Here is a 23,429-nt window from a genome sequence, read left to right on the forward strand (position 1 = left end):
TCGTTTTGTGCACAGGGGCACAGTCATTCTGGAAAAGCAAAGGGCCTTACTTGTGGCAAAGATGGCATCCTATGTTTAAAGGCACTGATCTCTTCATTACAATGAATTGTACTGCTAATGTTTGTCTAGGGAGATTTAATTGCTATGTGCTGTATTTTATGCACCTGTTTAAAATGGGTGTGGCTGAAACACCTGCATTTAATAATCAATAGTGGTTATCCACATAATTTGTTCTATATAATGTAATTGTACAACGCTGATCTTTCATGTACATCCTCTAATAAGTAATCTGTAGCACTTAAAGGACCATTAAATACAGTAGATTTGCATAATCAACAAATGCATGCTAAAAAGACAATGCCATAGCACTTAGGGGTAGATTCAACAAGCAGCGGAAGCTGCAATCTACCACCGTGCACAAAAAAACTGTGCACATTTTGTTAATGGAAGTAAATTGGAAAGTTGTCTAAAATTGCTGCGCTATCTGAATCATAAAAGTTTAATTTTGTGTTGAGCGTCCCCTTTGACAGTATTTTGGACCCTCCACATTTTAGTATCTGCAGTGCATGTTTGTGATTTCAACTGAAAACTAAGTCTTCTGTGGTTTCTACTTCAAATGACAGTTCCGCCATTTGACGCAGCACATTATACATAGTGTTAATTGATCATTACACCATTATTATATTTTTAACTTGTAAAATATATTGAACACAATAGTAGCTTTACACCTCATGAAACCTAAGACAAAATGTTTGGAATGGTAATCCTACAACTGTTGCTTTAGGGAGCACTCAGCCCTGCCACTTGTTTTAAAGTGCCCATGTAGGTGGCACTGCTGCATTGTAAAGTGCATGGTGTTGCTGAACATGTTTCTCATAAATAACTTTATTACCCACCCTCCCATCTCTCCTCCAGACTACAATATCATATGCTTAGTTTTAGAAAGCTTCTGTAACAAGAAAAGAAAAAAAAATCAAAGGCTTGCTTTTGGCAGAACTGCTCAAATAAAACAGATTCTAAATATTTTCCAGACAACCAGCATCACAGGAAACAGAAATACTGGCATCCAGTCACCTAATAAGGCAATTTTTTATTACAGTTTACACAGCAGCTGCACTGAATTTTCTCTTAATTGTTATTTTCTTCCTTTTTTTATAAAAGATAAGTTATTTGTGTTTGTTTTGCTTTTAAACAAACTGAAGCATGTAATGTTAACTTACAAGTTTGTATTAAAAAAATGTGCAAAAAAATGTTAAATAACAAAATACATATACAGTTATATTTATTTAATCATTGGGGCACTGAATCCCTTAATTTTACAATTTAAAAGAATATTTTATTCTTGTAATAAACGTACAACAGAAAGAAAGCACATTTATGATTTGGGTTAAATTAGAATTATTAACCAAAATAGTTGTTGCTTAGATGAAAATAGATGTAACTGGCAGATGATAGATGTATTGATTGATAGATATAGACAGACAGATAATTAGGCAGACAGATGGATAGACAGAAAAACAGGTGGATAGACAGACAGAGAAATAGAAGGATGGATGGACTTACAGATTATTACAAAAATTAGACTATGTGGGCAGCTTGGGTAGATATTACAAGTAATATCATTATATAAAGCAGGTATAGATTTAGTTTCACATTCCAGTATAATGTTTAAATAAATCATTAAAGGGACAGTCTACTTGATTTTTTTTATTGTTTAAAAAGATAGATTATGTCTTTACTACCCATGCCCCAGCTTTGCACCACCAACATTGTTATATTAATATACTTTATAACAGGAGAGGGAGAAAAGCCCAAACTACTCAGAATCCCACAACCCTGCCTTGTGCTGTTTTAAAGGTCTCATTATTTCAGTGAGAGAAAGCTATTGGAAGAAGGAATTCACCAATTAGCAACTATACAGGGAATAGATTGTGTGTGTTTATATATATATATATATATATATATATATATATATATATATATATATATATATATATATTTATATATATATATATATATATATATATATATATATATATATATATATATATAAAATATATATATATATACTGTATATATATATATATATATATATATATATATATATATATATATACTGTATATATATATATATATATATATATATATATATATATATATATATATATATATATATGTATATTATACATATGTATATACAGTATATAAACAGTTAGGTCTGTAAATAATTGGACACTGACACAAGTTTTGTTACTTTGGCTGTTTACCAAAATAAATGCAATACAGTTAAATAATGAATATGGGTTTAAAGTGCAGTATCTCAGCTTTAATTTGAGGGTATTCACATCCAAATTGGAAGAAGGGTTTAGGAATTACAGCTCTTTAATTTGTAGCCCCCTCTTTTTTAAGGGACCAAAAAAAATTGGACAATTGACTCTAAAGTTGGTTCATGGACAGGTGTGGGCTATTCCTTCATTATTTCATCATCAATTAAGCAGATAAAAGGTCTGGAGTTGATTACAGGTGTGGCATTCACGTTTGGAAGCTGTTGCTGTGAACCCACAACATGCGTTCAAAGGGGCTCTCAATGCAAGTGAAATAGGTCATCCTTAAGCTGCAAATAAAAATGAAATTCATCAGAAAGATAGCAGAAACATCAGGAGTGGCCAAATCAACACTTTGGTACAGTCTGAGAAAAAAAGAACGCACTGGTGAGCTCCGCAACACAAAAATACCTGGACGTCCATGGAAGACAACAGTAATGGATGATTGTAGGATCCTTTCCATGGTAAAGAAAAAACCCTTCACAACATCCAGTCACTCTCCAGGAGGTAGGCATATCATTATCCAAGTCTATAATAAAGAGAAGACTTCTCAAGAGCAAATACAGAGGGTTTACCACAAGGAGCAAACCATTCATAAGCCTCAGGAATAGAAAGGCCAGATTAGACTTTGCCAAAAAACTAAGATCAACATGTACTAGAATAATGGGGAGAAAAAACTATGGAGAGGGCATGGAACGGTTCATGATTTAAAGCATACCAAATCATCTGTAAAACACGGTAGAGGCAGTTTGATGGCATGGGCATGCATGGCTTCCAATGGCACTGGGTCACTAGTGTTTATTGATGATATGACAGAAGACAAAAGCAGCCTGATGAATACTGAAGTGTATAGCGATATATTGTCTGCTCAGGTTCAGCCACATTCAGCAAAGTTTATTGGGCGGCGCTTTACTTTACAGATGTACAATGACTCGAAACATACTGTGAAAGCAACCCAGGAGTTTTTTAAGGCAAAGAAGTGAAATATTCTGCAACGGCCAAGTCAATCACCTGATCTCAACCCGATTAAGCATGCATTTCACTTCCTGAAGACAAAACTTAAAGTGAAGGTAAAGTTAACAGCTATCAAATTCGCCCAAGCATATATCAATAGTACCTTAATCCAGTCGCTAACTTATTTTTTAACTATAACTATTGCTTTTATAATATCTTTATTTTAAAATCTGTACCGTCTCGCAGCCGACTCCTCCCAACTGTTACTTCCGTGTAATCCGAGTGTGACGTCTTCAATTGTCCCACCTGCTCTCTATGTCTCTCCAAAGCGCGTTCACGATGTTGATTCCAACTGCGCATGCGCCAATCGCTGTCCGCTAAATAGTTTTAACGAAATGTAATAATTATTAATATTTTTTTGCATAGATACGCTATGTAACAACATTTAGCACTTACTCTGACGGCGATCGATGTACAATTGTATTTTGTATCCAAGTTTGAAAGATGAAGCATACGGAGCATATGCGTCTCGTGAACGGGCATGTAGAATCAACAGAGTTATTTAGGCTTAACGCATGCGCATAACAACCGCGTAATGTTCGTGAGAGTGGGCTGGGGAAATGATCATTGGATTAATGAATGAGACTCGCCTGTCAGTCCTATAGACAAAATGGCAGGCAAAGGAAAGAATCTTATTGTATCCTGTTTAAAAGGTAAAAAACAGCATTAAATATTAATATTTAACATAAATGATTAATTAAACTAGGGTTATTTTTAAAACATCTATCTTACTGCGTGACCGAGTTGTAATAACTTTACATTCACTTTAAGGTAGAAAGACTCACGAACAAACAACAACTGAAGAGAGCTGCAGTAAAGGACTGGCAAAGCATCACAAAGGAGGAATCCCAGCGTTTGGTGATGTCCATGCATTCCAGACTTCAAGCAGTCATTGCCTGCAAAGGATTCTCAACAGAGTATTACAAATTAACATTGTGTTAATTTGCCCAATTACATTTGAGACCCTGAAATAAGGGCACTCTGTATTAAAATGGTTGCAATTCCTAAACGTTTCATACAATATTTTCATTCAACCCCTTGAATTAAAGATGAAAGTCTGCACTTCAATTGCATCTTGGTTGTTTAATTTCAAATCTATTGTGGTGGCGTACAGAGCCAGAATTATGGAAATTGTGTCAGTGCCCAATTATTTACGGACCTAACTGTACATATAAAGTTCTCCTTACATTATTTAAGACAGAAAAAGAATGCAGTATTGGTGACACAAATTCTAATACTGAGGATACAGAATAAAACAACTTTGATCAATACTAAAAAATGTGTGTACAGAGTAAAAATATAACTTATATTGCCACTAAAATGAAGAAAGTGATTTGTTTGTGCAGCGTAACTGTAATGCTCGTGGGATATTTCCCTATCAGACCAAACTTGTCCAGTAGTCTTCTTATCCCAGCTTCAAGTGGAAGGATAAGGAAATACCCCAGAACAAAGTGAGGTGTATGAAATGAGGTAAGCAGTACTCATGGTAGACAGGATAGTCCAAGGAATCAGCAGTACTGGGTAAAACAGCAGTGTGGTCAGACAGGCAGAGTTCAGTAACAATAAGGCAATTCAGAGGTTAAACAGCAGAGTGTTCAGACAGGCAAAGTTCAGTAAATATAAGGCAATCCAGCAATTCAGGGGTTAAACATCAGAGTGGTCAGACAGGCAGAGTTCATTAGCAATAAGGCAATCCAGCAATGTCAGCAATAACAGGAGCACACACAGTAAGTCCTATACTTGGGCAGTGTATGTAAGTTATGCAGGTACTTACATAGGCGCCGATTTGCACCAAGGAGGACTTCAAATGATCCAACCGGCTAATGAGGGGAATAGACGTGCGGCGATGACGTCATTTGCCCTACTGACCTTCCCCATTTAAGGTTTGATTTCAAAAATCCCTTTCAAGGTATGGTTAGAATGCCAGTTAATCAATGAATGGATGTTACATTTCCAGAGCCAATTACTGATATCATGGAGTGGAAATCTACACTTTATGATCTCATTTGTTATCTTGCTTTGTCTTATCAGACAAAGCAAAGCATTCAGAAGCATTTTTACATAAGACAAATAGTCACCATTAGCTATGCTATGGTTCCTGTTGTATGTTTGTCAAAACGTAAGTATTTTACTGTGCCTCACAATATCTAATTAATGACTTAAAGAGACATGAAACCCAAAATATTTATTTCATGATTCAGATAGAGAATACAATTTTAGACAACATTCCAATTTACATCCATTATCTAATTTGCTTCATTCTTTAGACATCCTTTGTTGAAGAAATAGCAATGCACATGGGTGAGTCAATCACACGAGGCATCTATTTGCAGCCACCAATCAGCAGCTACTGAGCTTAGTTAAAAAATCTTTTCAACAAAGGATATCAAGAGAATGAAGCAAATTAGATGATAGATGTAAACTGGAAAGTTGTTTAAAATTGCATGCATTTTCTAAATTGTGAAAGAAAAAATTTGGGTTTGTCCCTTTAAAGGAACAATAAAGTCAAAATCAAACTTTCTTGATTCAAATAGAGCACACAATTTTAAACAACTTTCCAATTTGTTTCTATTATCTAAATGTGCACAGCCTTTTTATTTGCACACTTTATGAGGCAAGTGACTTGTTAAAGATCGGTCAAATTGCTGAAAATGTAGGTGTATCACGTAGTTCTGTAAAGTATATTAAGAAAAAAATTGATTGTGGGATGGTCTCCGAGCAGGGTTTCTGGGTAACAGGCCCTCTTCAGCTAATTGTCACTGAACAGTTCTCTCAGGTGAAGGTGTGGATGTGTTTAAATGGGTGAGTATATGCAGATGAAAAAGTGGGCACAGATATATATGAAATAGATTGCTTCTGTGTATACTGCACAGCTTGTTTCATTCAGCACTGTAAAAACATAGCGCACATAAGAAAAAAGTATAAAAGACAAATGATAGACACAAAAATAGATATATAATAGATAGACAGACAGATGGAAAATAGAAAAGTATAGATTTATTAATTGATTTGGTTGATTATATGGAGTTAGATTTCTCTAAATAACTTATAACACTTTCTGTTCAGGCTGATAAATAAAGCATAGTGGAACACGAAATTATGAAGATGATCATAACAATAAAAATAATAATTATTATAACAATAATTACGTTAATAGCCATTGCTTCTTATATAAAGAGACTTTTATATTGTCATGAATATGTTTCAGCACAATGTTTTATGACTCTGTAGCTTTACTATTTGATAGCAGCTACCATTTCCTAATAGCAAAGTATTCTTGGCTTTTACGCAACAAAACATAAATAAATCTGGCTACAGTTGTATCTTTGGACCACGTATATATTAGTAATTATAAGGATCTTTTTTTTCTTCTCATTACTCCTATTCACAGTCCTCTGCTACAATTTAACCTGACATTCATCATTATTTTATAAAAATATGCAAAATATTAAAAATATATATTAAACATAAAAGTGATTTAGAGAAGGTTGGACATTTAAGAATTTCTTTGGCTATACTTTGTTGTTTCTTTATATGCATTGAATTATTTTATCAAATTAAGACATCTTTTAGTTATTTTACAAGACTTATGGATTTTTTTTCTGTAAAATATACAATTTCTTTGATCTTTGTATTTATAGCTTTTCTTTCATCTTTAACAATAGCAACATTTTAATTTTGAATTTAAAATTGTGTTTGAAGCCTCCCCAAATTTGGCATCAGTAAAATAGACAAACATAAATGAAGAGATACGCCGTTGTCAAACTGTTAGTAATTTTGTTTTTTTGAAACAGAACAGGACCTTCGAATGACAATGAAAAAAGATGTCTGCTTCTCCTTGAATTCAAGATTATTACATTGCTGACCACAGACTGCCTGGACATTCTATTTGGTAACTACCAGGAAGAAATTGCTACATAGATTATTTTTAACAAAGCTTTATGCTTTTTTTCCCAAAATTAAACTGGATGATTTTTTTTGTCAAAGCCCTTTCAAAAACATTAGAGATATAAGAAATGTTGCAATGGTTTACATTTTGTCAGATATTAGAATGAAAATCACATTAGTAACATACAATGACAAATACTTAAAGGGACACTCAAGTCAAAATTAAACTTTCTTGATTCAGACAGAGCATGCAATTTTAAACAACTTTCCTATTTACTTCTATTACCAAAATGTGCACAGTATTTTTATATTTACACTTTTTGAGTCACCAGCTCCTACTGAGCAAGAATTCACATAATATATGTATATGCATTTGTGATTGGCTGATGGCTGTCACGTGATGCTGGGGGAGTGGAAATAGACATAACTGAAATTTGTCAGAAAAACATCTACTGCTCATTTAAAGTTAAGACTAGTGCTATTGGGTTGTCTTTTTATCATGCATTTGTTGATTATGCAAATCTACCGTACTTACTGGTCCTTTAACTATTAACTTTTATGTATTGCTGACGTGTCCCTATTAGGGGGATTTTCAATCAATATAAGAGCTGAAAAAGGGTTTGTGTGAAAGCACAGGTGCAGAAGGATTTGTGTCTTGTGACAATTTTGCATTGTGTCCTACTTTTACATGAGACATATCATATTGATTAAAGACATAAGATGTTATTGGTGAGCCCTATTAAGTTAGTAAATATATATATATATATAAATTATTTTGTTGTACTAAATAATTCACTTTAACTATGCTTTTATTAAAGATGAAAAGAAACATGATAACATAGTAAACCCTATTTTAGAAAACATACAATAAAGCATAATATTGACTTTTTGCCATAAAAATGAAAGTTATATCATATGTAGTGTAATTTCTATATATCTTGACTCATTGGTCGAAGTAGCACTCAGAAGCAAAGAGTTATTTCCCTTTAACAGAAAGCGAGTGCCTAATACCCCACCTTTTCTACAGTGTGTATAATTCCTCTTCTTCCTGCTAGAACTATTCTTGTATTAATAACATAAGATGGGATGCTTAGTTAATGTTACCTAAATAATCAGTTTAACATAGGAAAATTGCATTAACTATGAATTAAAGGGACATGAAACCCAAACAATATCTTTCATGGTTTAGACAGAGCATACAACTTTCTAATTTACTTCTATTATTTAATTTGCTCCCTTCTCTTGTTATCCTTTGCTGAAAGTTTTATCAAGTTAAGCTCAGGAGCAGCAAAGAACCTAGGTTCTAGCAGCTGATTGGTGGCTGCATATATATACCGATTGTCATTGGCTTACCCATGTGTTCAGTTAGAAACCAGTAGTGCATTGCTGCTCCTTCAACAAATGATACCAAGAGAAGGAAGCACATTTGATAATAGAAGTTAGCTGGAAAGTTGTTTAAAATTGTATGTTCTACCTAAATCTTGTAAGAAAATTTTTGGGTTTCATGTCCCTTTAACTACCATTTACCTCAGCTGGTAACCGTTACCAATAAAAAAAAATACTAAAGCACTAAAGTTTTCAATCTGCAGATAAATGTATATTCAATTGATTGTGCTTTTACTTTGAAGCAAGTACAGGAGGAGAATCATCTGCAGATGCACATACGCAACACTGAAAATGCTTCAGAAAGACGATAAAGTATTTTTAATTCCGTCACCACAGTGGAAAGTTTGCCTGTAGAATAAATGTATAGCATGTCTTAAATAGGTCTCTTTAATGCCACCAGGAAATTTCAATCAAACGTGCATCTTTTGTAGTGTCCTTGCAAATTAACAAGGATTTTTATTCAAGTAAATTAGATATGGATACAGTAAACCATATTCAAGATGTAAAACCATTTACTATTTACTAGCACCTTAATAAGACAGGAAAAGGCAAGACAAATGTCTTAAAGGACATGAAACTTATATACCAGATTCCAGAGGAATGCATCCCCCAAAAGTTCAAAGGGAGAAGAGATCAAAGCTTCACAAATCAAAGTGAGATCTCTTAAAGGAGCTAAAGACTTACACCTGTGACAAATATGTGACACTGCTTGAAAGATTTGATAGACAAGAGACTTCTGGCCCATTTTAACCCAGTGATGAGGGGCAAGTAGAGATATGAACCTTCAGAACATGTGGAATTAAGACTTATGACAAATGGTCTGGAGTCCATGGATCATCCAAACCCAACCTAATATGCAGTGTTAACCAAGGCCATATTGGATAATATAACAGAATACACCACTCTGGTCTGTTTAATCCTATTTTAGAGGAAATACAATCATTTAATGAAGGTCCATGTGGCCTACACATCTGGGGATAGAACTATTGATAGCTGAAGCCAGCTTATATATCATTGTGTTGAAGCTACATTCTCCTAGATTTTTTGTGTCTGGAAATCCCTTGTCTCGGCAGCAGTTGCAATGTATAGGAGATGCATTTCATTCTACTGCAGACTCTCTTACATTTCTGCTTTCCTGATGTAGCACACCTTATTAGCAAAATTATTTTCACTGACAAGAACTTTAGAAGATCTTGAAAACACTTAAAATCTACGTCAATTTTGCAGAGTTCAAACATATGTATGGGCAATATAAATGAGTCTGGCATTCAATGGCCTTAAGATTCTGTAAAGTCTCGCCCAAGCTAAGGTGCTAAAGAGTTTGGACCAGTAAATCTATTTAGAGTCTGACAAATACATGTCCTGTTCTTGGAAAAAGTTTTATTTACTTTTTGTTCCATAAATTGCTTAAAATTGAGTGAGCTGATATCCCATAAGCAATGTTTACAGCAGTATACTATAGAGACTGGAATGCACTGCTGAAGTGTGTACTGTCTCCGACTGAACCTACCATTCATCATGACAATATCAACAGCAACTCTGTACAATGCAGGATAGAATGAGGTGCACTGTTCCTGTGAACTATTGCAGCATCTGCAAAATAGTTAGACTGTTTCAAGCACAGCCTGATTAGTCAGTTAGTGTGTTGATCTAGGTGAAACACATGAGCTAGTGTCCTTCTCTGAGAGAAACAATATATGAAAATAAGGCAGAAATGTTGCTCCAATTAAGCCTTAAAGGGCCATATAGTACAAAAATGACATGTTTTAATCAATTAGAGCATGTCATTTTTTGACTATAATGTCCCTTTAAGTTTGGCTTGAGAATACATGAATCTACCAGGTTGAACTACCAACAGTGAACACAAGTTGAGGGCAAAATCAGTTCCAAGAATTATTGTAGAGCATTATAATAATACACCGAACACAACAATATGCCACAGTCAACAGAGTATCAACTTTCCTTTTCTTTTAACTGTGAATGAGATTTTGCTGTGTTTGTTGAGTTATTATTATGCCCTACACAAATTTCATCTGGGATTATATTGCACCACTATTTTGGGCTAGATTATGAGTGGAGCGCTTACAGTTGCATGCAAGCGAAAAGGGGTTTATCACGGGTGTTTGTTCATGTCAGTTTTATTTTGCTTGTATTACAAGTTGAAAATAAACGAGATTGCTTGAGAGCAATTGAAGTTGAGTCTCAAAAACACATCAAAAATACTTTACAAAGTACACTTACACCATCTTATAAAAATTATTTTAAACAAATATTGCACAAAAAAAGTTATAAAGGCTCAAAGATATGAGGTCTCAGGTGTTAGGGAAAAAAGCAGGCAAAGGGCTTTAACATTGAGATACATACATATACATGTCTAAAGATTGACATGTACATATATATATATATATGTGTGTGTGTGTACATGTGTATTTATATGTGTATATACCCTCACCGGCACATCTTGCTAGTACCGGGTTGGACCCTCTTTTGCCTTCAGAACTGCCTTAATTCTTTGTGGATAGATTCAACAAGGTGTTGGAAACATTCCTCAGACATTTTGGTCCATATTGACATGATAGCATCACGCAGTTGCTGCAGATTTGTCGACTGTATGTGAATCTCCCATTCCACCACATCCAAAAGGTGCTCTATTGGATTGAGATCTGGTTACTGTGGAGGCCATTGGAGTACAGTGAACTCATTGTCATGTTTAAGAAACTAGTTTGAGATGATTTGAGCTTTGTGACATGGTGAATTATCCTGCTGGAAGTAGCTATCAGAAGATAGGTACACTGTAGTCATAAAGGGATGGACATAGTCAGCAACAATACTCAGGTAGGCTGTGGCATTTAAATGATGCTCAATTGGTACTAAAGGGCCCAAAGTGTGCCAAGAAATAACCCCCACACCATTAAACCACCACCATCAGCCTGAATCGTTGATACAAGACAGGATGGATCCATGCTTTCATGTTGTTTACTCCAAACTCTGACCCTACTATCTGAATGTTGCAGCTGAAATCGAGACTCATCAGACCAGGTTGTTCCAATCTTCTATTGTCCAATTTTGGTGAGCCTGTGTGAATTGTAGCCTCCATTTCCTGTTCTTAGCTGACAGGAGTGGCACTCAGTGTGGTCTTCCTCTGCTGTAGCCCATCTACATCAAGGTTCGACGTGTTGTGCGTTCTGCATACTTTGGTTGTAATGAGTGGTTATTTGAGTTACTGTTGCCTTTCTATCATCTCGAACCAGACTGCCAATTATCCTCTGAGACCTCTGACATCAACAAGGCATTTTCGTCCACACAACTACCGCCACTGGATATTTTCTTTTTTCCGGACCATTCTCTGTAAACCCTAGGGATGGTTGTCCATGAAAATCACAGATCAACAGTTTTTGAAATACTCAGACCAGCCCGTCTAGCACCAACAACCATGCCACGTTCAAAGTCACTTAAAACCCCTTTTTACCCATTCTGATGCACGGTTTGAACTTTAGCAAGTCGTCTTCACCACATCTAGATGCCTAAATGCATTGAGTTGCTGCCATGTGATTGGCTGATTAGCAATTTGAGTTACCAAGCAAATGAACAGGTGTACCTAACAAAGTGGCCGGTGAGTGTATGTATTAACAATTGGGTGCAGCTGTATACAGGGATATTATCTTTATCACTGTGATATTGTTTTCAAATAAATTTGTGTTTATTCTTAACATTTTAGTGCCCTTTTGTGTTTTGATATTTGTGAACAACCCTGTCTGCTCAGGAAAGTCTTTGTAATATGTCTGTGTTTCTTCTGAAGATCTTGCTTGCAGATACAAATAAGAATAGTTTCAAACCAATAATGTACTAGGATGTCCTTTTATGACCTCTTCAATGAGTATAACCCAAACCTTAATAAACACTCTTTGTTGACAGCCCAAAGGGCAGACACAGAAACCAAAAATTGTTCTTTGCCAAGCCAAATCTGAGAAAATGATAATCCGCAGTATCCATTAATCAATGCAGCTACCATACCATCTTTACTTTGCATATAGTTGCTGCTAGCCTCCATAAAGAACCCAGTCAAAATAAAATATTTTTTTCACTGTTTAAGGGGTAACTTTTTGAATGGCTCTTAATATAAAATATTTCAATCATGAATCATCTGCTATTAAGGGAGCCTGATTATTAAGAAAACGATCTTTATTGGTGTAACATTTTTTTTTTACATTTCTATTAGATATCCATTTCTGCTTTTATGAAGTACCCATGCATCTGTAACTAAGACTGCCAAAACTTTTACAGACTGTTATCAGCTAGGGACAAGTATAAATGAGTCCCAGCACTGATTAAGCAGACACTGTGTAGAATGTTGTAGGAATCCTGTAGGATGCATTTCAGCCTCTTTTGGGACATTGACAAAAAACAAATTTTTCAAGACAAATCATAAGAAAAGAATGCAAATGAAATAATTAAAGTATATTACAAAGTTATGACACATAATTAAACATTTAGGGCTAGATTACAAGTGGAGCGTATATACAGATGTATATAGAAATATTTAAAGAAATATATATTGAAATATATATATATTACATATATTTCAATGTGAGAAACATTGGAATGTGTAATATTAATAGCTCAGTTTTGGTTTGCCCACTCCATTAAAGTCTAGTGGAAAAATACATTAAAGTGGTTGCGATATCTAAAGTCCCACTCTTTTATTACTTTCAAATTGTAAGACGAGCACTACGCGATGCACGTTAACACTCGAGCGGGAGCGCTAAACAGCTTGCCACTTGTAATGTAGCCCATAGACATTTGAGCTATTAGCAAACTTAAACTGTTCATACACTGACTACTGGAAATCCTTTGCCTTTTGTCTATTTCTGTGCACTTATATACAAAAGCAATATTAATAACGTACAATTAAAATGGTCATGACACATTTCACTATTAATGTCAGTTTAAGTTTTCATAATAAAATCATGATCTTACCTGAATTTCTGTGGGTTCTGTTTTGCCTGCTTTTGACTTGTTCTGTCCATAATGTAGGGTAACGAGATGCAAAATCTAAAATCAAAACAAAAAAAGTAGAAATGAATGTTACTTTGAAAATCAATACAATCAGTGATACAATTAGACTTAAAGTCACATTAAAACCACATATAGAGAGTACAATTTTAAACAACGTTCAAAGTACTTCTACTGTCTAATTTGCTTCATTCTCTTGGTATCCTTTGTAGAAAAAACAGCAATGCACTATGTGAACTAATAACATGATAGGTCTTCAAACATTTTCAAGTCCGGTCTGATTTCCCAGTCTGGCCCTGCTAAACATTTTATATACAAATCAAGTTGTTTACTGACATCTCAAATTAAACTTTGACTATCTTTATTTAGGATATCATACATGACCACTTATGATAAGACATCATATAGTCAGTGCTTGACGAATATGTTCAAAAATTAGGAGCCAGTAAGAATATTTAGGAGCCAGGCATATTTTTAGGAGCCAGACAGTTGGATTTGTATATAAATATATGGAGAATAACCCAAAAAATTAGGAGCCAGGTGTAAAATTCTAGGAGCCAGTGGCTCCCAGGCTCCTGGGTTTGTCGAGCCCTGTTATATACCACACTAAAGGTACTAAAACTGTCTATTTTATGTCATATAACACTGTATAACGTTATTTCATTTGCAGGGAGCTCATTTAGATAGCAAGGCTATTTCGATATGGTGCTTCAGTATTGATCAGGAAAATGTCTCTAATTACATTCTGAATATTCACGCTAGAAAAAAACTATAGAATGAACTGGAAACTAAAAGTTAAAGGGAAATGAAGGATAAGTAATAAAAGTAAAATCCAATCAAGATGCTAGTCCCAGGACTGGCAAGGGAGCGTGTATCTAGCATGTGCAGGCGCGGTCATGTTATTTCCCTCCGTTTAAGGAAGTTTACTATGAAATTTCAGTGGAATTTCATGAGATCACAGTAAAACAAGTGTGACATCAGCACTGACTTAGAGTATACAAATTTAAACAACTTTCCAATTCACTTCCATTATTAAAATCTCTGTAATCTTTTTATATTCAAACTTTCTGAGGCATCAGCTCCTACTGAGCATGTGCAAAAAAATCACAGTATATATGTATATGCATTTTGTGATTGGCTGATGGCTGCCACATGTTGCAGGGGGAAGCAGCATAGAACAAATTTTGAAATTTGTCAGGAAAAAATTTACTTCTAATTTGAAAATCATACTAAGGGGCCGATTTATCAAGGGTCGAATGGCCCCTGATACCCCTGTTTCCGCACAAGCCTTCAGGCTCATCGGAAACAGCAATTATGAAGCAGCGGACTTAAGACGACTGCTCCACAACTGGTCTGCTGCCTCTGAGGCGGCGGGTTGCTTGACACCCCTGCTAGCGGCAATCTGCAGGGGGCGACATTGCACAAGCAGTTCTGGTGAACTGCTTGTACAATGTTAAATGCAGACAGCGTATGCTGTCGGCATTCAGCAATTTCTGTCGGACATGATACGCTACAGTGTATCATGTCGGACAGACTGATAAATCGGCCCCTAAGTGCTTTTGCATTGTCTTTTCATCATGAATTTGTTGAGTGTGTAATTCAGCTGTATTTAATAGTTAAAAAACCTTTGATTTACTCTTGGATATAGTATTATATGAGTCAAGAGGAATCCAAGGAACTCCAAATTACATAACTTTGATGTTTACTTGGTTATATTATTACAGTTTTTTACAAAGAACTTTTGTTTTTTTAATGTTTAGGTTTATTTATACTTTATATATTTGTTTGCATTAAACCATAGTATTGTTAAATGAGGCTTATTAGATAATGTATAAGTATATATAGCCCTTTTGCATTTGCTGATAGAGGGATTGTATGACCAAGGGATTTAGCATGATTTAGCACCTTTTCCCTATAATCATTTAATATAATGTTGTGTTTTGTTGAGAGATAGGAGAGTCATTTTAAGGAAAGAGTTTACCATATTTTTAGTGCAGTAAGGAAAAAGAAAATGTATGCTTACCTGATAAATTTGTTTCTTTTTAGACACGATGAGTCCATGGATTTCATCCTTACTTGTGGGATTACGCCTCCTGGTCAGCAGGAGGAGGCAAAGAGCACCACAGCAGAGCTGTATATATAGCTCCTCCTTTCCCTCCCACCCCAGTCATTCGACCGAAGTTAGGAAGAGAAAGGAAAAGTCAAGGTGCAGAGGTGTCTGAAGTTTACAAAAATGAATAACCTGTCTCATAGAACAGGGCGGACCGTGGACTCATCGTGTCTAATAAGAAACAAATTTATCAGGTAAGCATAAATTTTCATTTCTTTTTAAAGACACGATGAGTCCACGGATTTCATCCTTACTTGTGGGATACAATACCAAACTAGAATACATGGATGAAAAGGGAGGGTCAAGACAAGGAACCTAAATGGAAGGCACCACTGCGTGAAGAACCCTTCTCCCAAAAAAAACCAAAAAAAAAAACCAGCCTCATTTGAAACAAAAGTATCAAATTAGTAAAAGTTATCAAAAGTGTGAAGAGAGGACCAAGTTGCAACCTTGCAAATCTGTTCAACAGAAGCATAATTTTTGAATGCCCATGATGAAGCAACAGTCCTGGTGGAATGAGCTGTAACTTTGTCAGGAGGCTGCTGTCCAGCAGTATATATGCAAAACGGATGATACTCTTCAGTCAAAAAGAAAGAGGTAGCCGTAGCTTTCTGACCCTTATGTTTTCCTGAAAAAATTATAAATAGAGAAGACGATTGACGAAGTCATTAGTCACTTTTAAGTAAAATTATAAAGCACAGACTACATCCAAATTGTGCAAAAGATGTTCCTTCTGAGAAGAAGGATTAGGACACAAGAAAAGAACAACAATCTCCAGATTAAAGTTTCTGTCTGAAACAACCTTAGGTAGAAAACCTGGAATAGTAAGTAAAACTACCTTATCCAAATGGAAAATAAGAGTAAAACTTTCCAAGATAACAACTTAATATCTAAGAAATGCATAGGCTCAAACGGAGCCACTTGACCTTAAAAACTAAATTCAGACCCCATGGAGGAGTAACTGTTCTGAACACAGGCCTGACCCAGACCAAGGCCTGACAAAAGATTGCACATCTGGAACATCTGCCAGACGTTTGTGTAACAAAATAGACAAGGCAGAAATTAGATCATTTAAGGAACTTGTCAACAAAAAACTTTCTCCAAACCCTCGTGGAGAAAGACAAAATTCTGAGAATCCAACTCTACTCCATGAGTAGCTCTTGGACTCACGCCAATAAAGAAAGATACGCCATATCTTATGGTAAATCCTTCTAGTTACAGGCTTACGAACCTGCATCATAGTCTCTATGACCGAATAAGAAAAACCCCCGCTTGGATAGGATCAACCTTACAATCTCCAAGCAATCAGCTTCAAAAAAACTATATTTAGGGTGAAGGAAATGTCCTTGAATGAGAAGGTCCCTCCTCAATGAAAATCTCCAAGGTGGCAGAGATGGCATGTTCACCAGGTCTGCATACCAAATTCTGCGAGGCCATGCCGGAGCCATGAGGATCACTGATACCTCCTCCTGCTTTATTTGAGCAATGATTTGAGAAAGCGCAAACGGAGGAAAAAGGCATGCAAGATTAAAGGACCAAGGAACCGCCAGAACATCTATCAGATCCGCTAGGGGGTCCCTGGACCTTGATCCAAATCTCGGGAGCTTGGAACTTTGACGGGGCGCCATGAAATCCCATTCTTGGGAGACCCCACTGGAGAACTATGTTAGAGAACACTTCCTGATGGAGTTCCCACTCCCTTGCAGAAAAAGTCTACCTGCTCAGGAAATCCGCCTCCCAATTGTCCACTCCTGGGATGTGGATCGCCGATAGGTAACCAAAATGGACTACTGCCCACTAGATTATTTTGACTACCTCTATCATCGCTAAAGAACTCCTTGTTCTACCCAGATGATAGATGCAAGCTTGAAAAATAAGCTGACTAGAACCTAATAAAACTGGACCGTGACTAACCGAGTCCAGTCCAGAAGAGCATTGTAGATCTCTATCAGCTCCAGAATATTTATAGAAAGAACAGACTCTGACAGAGTTCAAACTCCCTGAGTCTCTAGGGAACCCCAGACTGCTCCCCACCCCAGAAGGCTGGTGCCTGTTATAATCACTCAAGATGGTCTGCGAAAGCAAGACTCCTGGGAGAGATGGTCCAGAGACAACCACCATTGAAGAGAGCTCTTTGTCTCCTTATCCAGAATTATCAGAGAAGACAAGTCTGCATAATTCACGTTCCATTGCCTGAGCATGTTTAGCTGCAGAGGTCTGAGATGGAACCGAGCAAACATGATGATGTCCAAAGTCGCCACCATCAGCCAGATTACCTCCATGCCCTGAGCCCCTGAAGGCCGAGGAGTGGACTGAAGGGTTATACAAGTATCAATAAACTTTGAGTTCCTGACCTCTGTCAGAAAAATCTTCATTGATACGTAATCTAGTATGATTCCCAAGAAGCTACCCTTGTGCTTGGGACTAAGGAACACTTTTCCAAATTTACCCTTCACCCATGAGATCATGGGAAGGAAAACACCATATCCTTGAAAAATCTTACTTGCTATAAGGATTGCGCCTGGACTAGGATGTCATCCAGATAGGGCGCCACTGCAATGTCCCATAAATGAAGCACCGCCAACAGCAATCCCGGAGCCTTTATGAGAACTGAGAGCTGTGGCAAGACCCAAAGGAAAAACCACAAACTGAAAGCGTTTGTCTAGAAAGACAAACCTGAGAACTTGAGATGATTCTCGAGAATGGCACATGAAAGTACGCGTCCTTTAAATCCACTGATGTCATTAATTGACCCCTATGGATCAAGGAAAGAATGAAACGAATAGTTTCCATCTTGAAGGACGGTGACTGAAAATTTTTTGTAGATTCTTGAGATCTAAAAAGTGGTCTGAAGGTTCCCTTCTCCTTTAGAACCACAATCCATTTGGGATAAGTAACCCAGAACCTGTACCTATATTGGAACTGGAACAATCACTCCTAGATGTGTCTCCTACACAGTGTAAAATGCCTCTCCCTTTGTCTGATCTGCAGATAATATGGAAAACAGAAACCTGCCTCTGGGAGGAAAACTTTTGAACTCAAATTTGTATCCCTGGGACACTATTTGCTATTGCTCAGGGATCCTGAACATCTCAAACCCATGCCTGAGCATAGACGGAAAGTGTGCCCCCTACAAGGCCGATCCTGGATCGGGGGCATGTCGTCCATGCTGTCTTTGATTCAACAGCAGGCTATTTGGATCTTTTTTTTTTTTATTATTTTAAAAGAGAATATTTCCATCCAGCCAGGTCCCAACAGAGACTTCTCCTTGTAAGGAATCACTAAAAGCTTAGACATAGAACATATGTTTGTAGAACAAAGCTCTAACCACAAAACCATGAGAGCTGGAACAGAGCAAACTATGCTCCCAGTTTGAGAAGTTGAAGAATTTGAAATAAAGGAATTAGCCATCTTGAAAGCTTTTAATCCTGTCCTGGGTTTTATTCAAGGAAGCTTCTGACTTAATAGCATCAGACAACGCATCAAACCAACCGCCGTCGCACTAGTGACGGTATACAAGTACCCACCAGGTTGCCATTGGAAGCCCTGGAGTACCTCCCACTTGTAATCTTTGTCCAAAGGACCTATCCTCTAAGGGTATAGCAGTTCACCTAGCTAAGCTGAAACTACTCCGTCCCCCCTAGGAAATGTGTTTCCAGCCTCCTGATGCTGAGTCGGCGATGGGAAACAGATTTGGAAATATATGGAATGTGTCTATCCTTAGTTTGTAAAATGTATGTACATATGTGGTACTTGTAAAGCATGGCAAATCACCCGTAACCGTAAGGGTCTCAATGTGCTGCTCATTTTATCAACCTTGGAAAGAAGAAAGGCTGAGTGTACCTCACCGGGGATCAAACCTGCAACCCTTAGGATGCCACCGAGTTCAGCCACAGTGCCTTAGCATGCTGAGCTATCTGTCCAGTAATTCACTGGACGCACTAGTATAGTTACACCGGAAATGTCTTTACTGGACGTACTATGTTGGGGTCGCCCAGGCTAGACAAAAAACTCCTCAAGTAACAATTCCATCTGAGTCTGAGAATTCTCTCACAGATAATCTCAAAGTATCTTCCCTCTAACAATGTTTTCTACCTCGTGGGAAAACCATATAATACCTCAAAACTCCGAGTGGAGTGTAAAAGGAAGCGCAGGGCACTGCATGTGGGTCAAACAATGTAGTGGGACACTATAGGAGAATTTTGTGGCATAAAAAATGTTACTGTCTCTTTATCGTAAAAGTAACCTATGGTTGTGTGTCTGTATGCCCTCCTAAGATACAAAGGAGGAATGAACAAATAGACAGCTGAAATCTTTAATAAAATATACACATAAAAGACGTTACTGTCTTTTAAATCTTAAAAGTAACTCTTTTTTGTGTGCTTTTATTCCATCCAAAGTCCACAAAGGATGAAGTAACCAATAAACAGCTACAAGTCTGTAATAGAATTCACACATAAAAAAGTTACTATCTCTTTAAATCTTAAAGTAACTCTGTATTTTTATGTGCTTTTATTCCATCCAAAGTCACAAAGGATGAAGTAACCAATGAACAACTGCAAGTTTGTAAGAGAATTCACACATAAAAAAACGTTTTATGTAAAAAAAGTAACTCTTTATTTTTGTGTGCTTCTATGCTATCCAAATCACAACGGATGAAATAACAAAGAAAAAACTGAAACTCCTTTAATAAAATTAACAGCTAAAGAAACGTTACTGTTACTTTAAATTTTAAACTGCAAATCTTTATTTGTATGTGCAGAAAAAAACTAGAATAGTTGTCCCCTACGTACATCTCAGATAAACCTTGCTGAGGTGAGCATCAGAACTTCATGTTTATTTTTTCTCTATGTAACCTCACATAATTCACAAGCAGATCCGGAGTCACCTAGCGACAGCACTAAGTATTTTGCTAGGAGTGAAAAACGGCCAACCCTCTGATGAACAAAGGAAAATAGCGAGTGCAGTCTCAGTCGGCCATAACTCCTCTCTTGTGGGTGTGAAACACACAATCCCTTAATCTGCCTAGAGATAGAAAATTGCGCCCCAAAAATGACACCAAACATAACTCCGCCCATCGTGGGCGTTCCACACACCTCTCCCGGTCGCCATTACTATTTTTCAGAATTAGTACTCCAGGAGGTCTGAACTTTACATTTAAAGCCTGGGGGCAAAGTACATTACCGTACGCAAAACAATCACACCCCCTGAGCCCTCTTGTAGTCAGCTTGGTCAATAAAATTAACACATTAACATAGTAATGTATTGTTAAGTCTGCTGCGTGATTGAGTCTATACAAAACCCCAGAGAAGCCACCTTCCAATCTCCTCAGCCCCAGTGCCTGCAAAGAAAATGCTGTCACAGAATCCTCCCTTTAGATATATGTAGGAGTTTTTATGTCCCAAACAAGTGCTACTTCCTCTGTCCTGAATCTTCACTTATTTCAGACCCAGAATAAAAAAGTCAGCACTTTACCTTTGTATTCTGCCCGACAGCAGGGCAGTTCAGCAGATTTAGGAGGTCCTCACCCTCCCATAGCCCTGTGGAAAACCATAAAGAGTTAATGTTGCTTAGGTTGTTAGCAGAAGGGCAGCATCAATGGATAGGAGGCGCAGTGAGAATTATGTCCCACCAGTTCCTATTGCTCTAAAGCCACCAAAAGCTCTACTGTAGAGACTGATATGGACTACGGCTACATCCTAGAACAAAGCAGCATTCTCTGGCACTACTTTAAAAATAATAATCTCTTGATTGAAGAATCTATAACTAACACCTTCCTTTACCTCTTCCTATCACTAACGTAGGCAAAGAGAATGACTGGAGTGGGAGGGAAGGGAGGAGCTATATATACAGCTCTGCTGTGGTGCTCTTTGCCTCCTCCTGCTGACCAGTAGGCGTAATCCCACAAGTAAGGATCAAATCCGTGGACTCATCATGTCTTTAAAAAGAAATGTTTTGTTATTAACTAAACAAAGGATTGGTATGGAAGACAAAAAAATAGCCAATAATTGGAATCTAGGCTCTAGTTAATGTTAAGGAGGATGATTAACCCTTGGGTGCCAGAGAGGGCTTCAATTATTCTGTGGCAGCAAATGAGTTTATTTAATAACTAGGCGATAAGCCTGCCCAGAGGGCAGTCTATTTAAAATTACTGAAAAAAATAAATGAAATTATCAAAAATAAAAAAAATTAAACCTAATCTAATACCCCTATAAAAATACCCCCCCCAAAATAAAAACACCCCTTAATCTAACAATAAACTACCAATAGCCCTTAAAATCGCCTTTTGTAGGGCATTGCCCTAAGTTAAACAGCCCTTTTACCTAAACAATTACAAAGTACCCCATAAAAGTAAACCCCCACTCACACAACCCCCCAAAATAAAAAAAACTAAGTCTAAAAAACCAAAGCTACTCATTGCCCCTAAAGGGGCATTTGTATGAGCATTGCCCTTAATCAGGCAAATTTTCACTATTACTACTTATGGCCTTTGCAGGCCAAACTATTGTTGCTCAGGATAGTTCAAACACTTTCTGCAATATTTATTTTGCTTCCTTAAAAAAAAACAAAAAAAAACAGTAGTAAACCCAAAAGTTGCTAATCTATGGATAAGTGAGTGTCTGTGTTAGTAAATATTTTATGTATTATTTATTTTTGTAAAAAAAGTAATGTTTTTTTTTTTTTAGTTTAAGCTATTGGGGTGGTTTTATCAATGTCTTTCCGACATGATACGCTGCAGCGTATCATGTCCGCCAGACATCGCTGAATGCAGACAGCATATGCTGTTGGCATTTAACATTGCACAAGCAGTTCTAGTGAACTGCTTGTGCAATGCCGTCCCCTGCAGATTCGCTAACAGGGGGTGTCAATCAACACGATCGGACGGATTGATGTCCGCAGCCTCAGAAGCAGCGGACCAGTTAAGGAGACCGCTGCTTCACAACTGCTGTTTCCGGCGAACCTGAGGGCTCGCACGGAATTGGCCCCTAGATCTTAATTTTGTTTCACAGGTAAGTTTATATTTATTACAAGGTAGTTAATATATTGTAAGTTTAATTTAGGTGTATTATTAATTTGTTAAAGTTAGGTGGTGTTAGGTTTAGAAGTTGATAGTTTAATTTAGGTATTTGTGATGTGGGGGGGGGCAGTGGTTTAGGGGTTATTAGCTTTATTTAGTGTTGGCGATGTGGGGGGGTGGCGGTTTAGGGGTTTAATAGTTTTATTTAGGTAGTTGTGATGCGGGGGGATGGCGGTTTATGAGTTAATAGGTTTATTTTTTATTTGTTATGTGGGGGTGGCGTTTTAGGGGTTAACAGCTTTATTTATTAGTTGTGATGCGGGGTGGCGTTATAGGGGTTAATAGTGTAGTTTATGGGTGTTAGTGTAATTTGTAACATATTTTTTATGTGTTTTGTGAAAACTTTTTAGTTTTGCAAAACACATAACTACAGGTCTTTGAATGCGGAATGGGCTGTTGCGGTAAAGGCCATATCGCTCACGGGAAAGCCATACCGCACGACTTGTAATATCAAGTAGGTGACCACCATTCCGCACGCAAAGTCCATTTTTTTTTTCCTTTCAAATGTACACATGAATGTCTATTATTTTTATCGCACTACTGTATTTCTTCTCTGGTGCTGGTATGAAACTCTCATAAGAAACATTTATTAAAAACAATTAAAAGATAGATGTTC

General features: G+C 36.8%; 1 protein-coding gene across 1 annotated transcript in view; it reads right to left on the reverse strand.

Moving 5' to 3' along the window:
- The window catches only part of SMOC2 (SPARC related modular calcium binding 2), a 369,443-nt gene that overhangs the window by 187,180 nt on the left and 158,834 nt on the right, over nt 1-23,429 (reverse strand). The window contains exon 7 of the mRNA XM_053710993.1: nt 13,590-13,664. Within this exon, the coding sequence (XP_053566968.1) occupies nt 13,590-13,664 (75 nt within the window). The remainder of the gene's footprint in view (nt 1-13,589; nt 13,665-23,429) is intronic.

This window comes from Bombina bombina, chromosome 4, assembly GCF_027579735.1.
Source record: "Bombina bombina isolate aBomBom1 chromosome 4, aBomBom1.pri, whole genome shotgun sequence".
In the NCBI taxonomy this organism is placed as follows: Eukaryota; Metazoa; Chordata; class Amphibia; order Anura; family Bombinatoridae; genus Bombina; species Bombina bombina.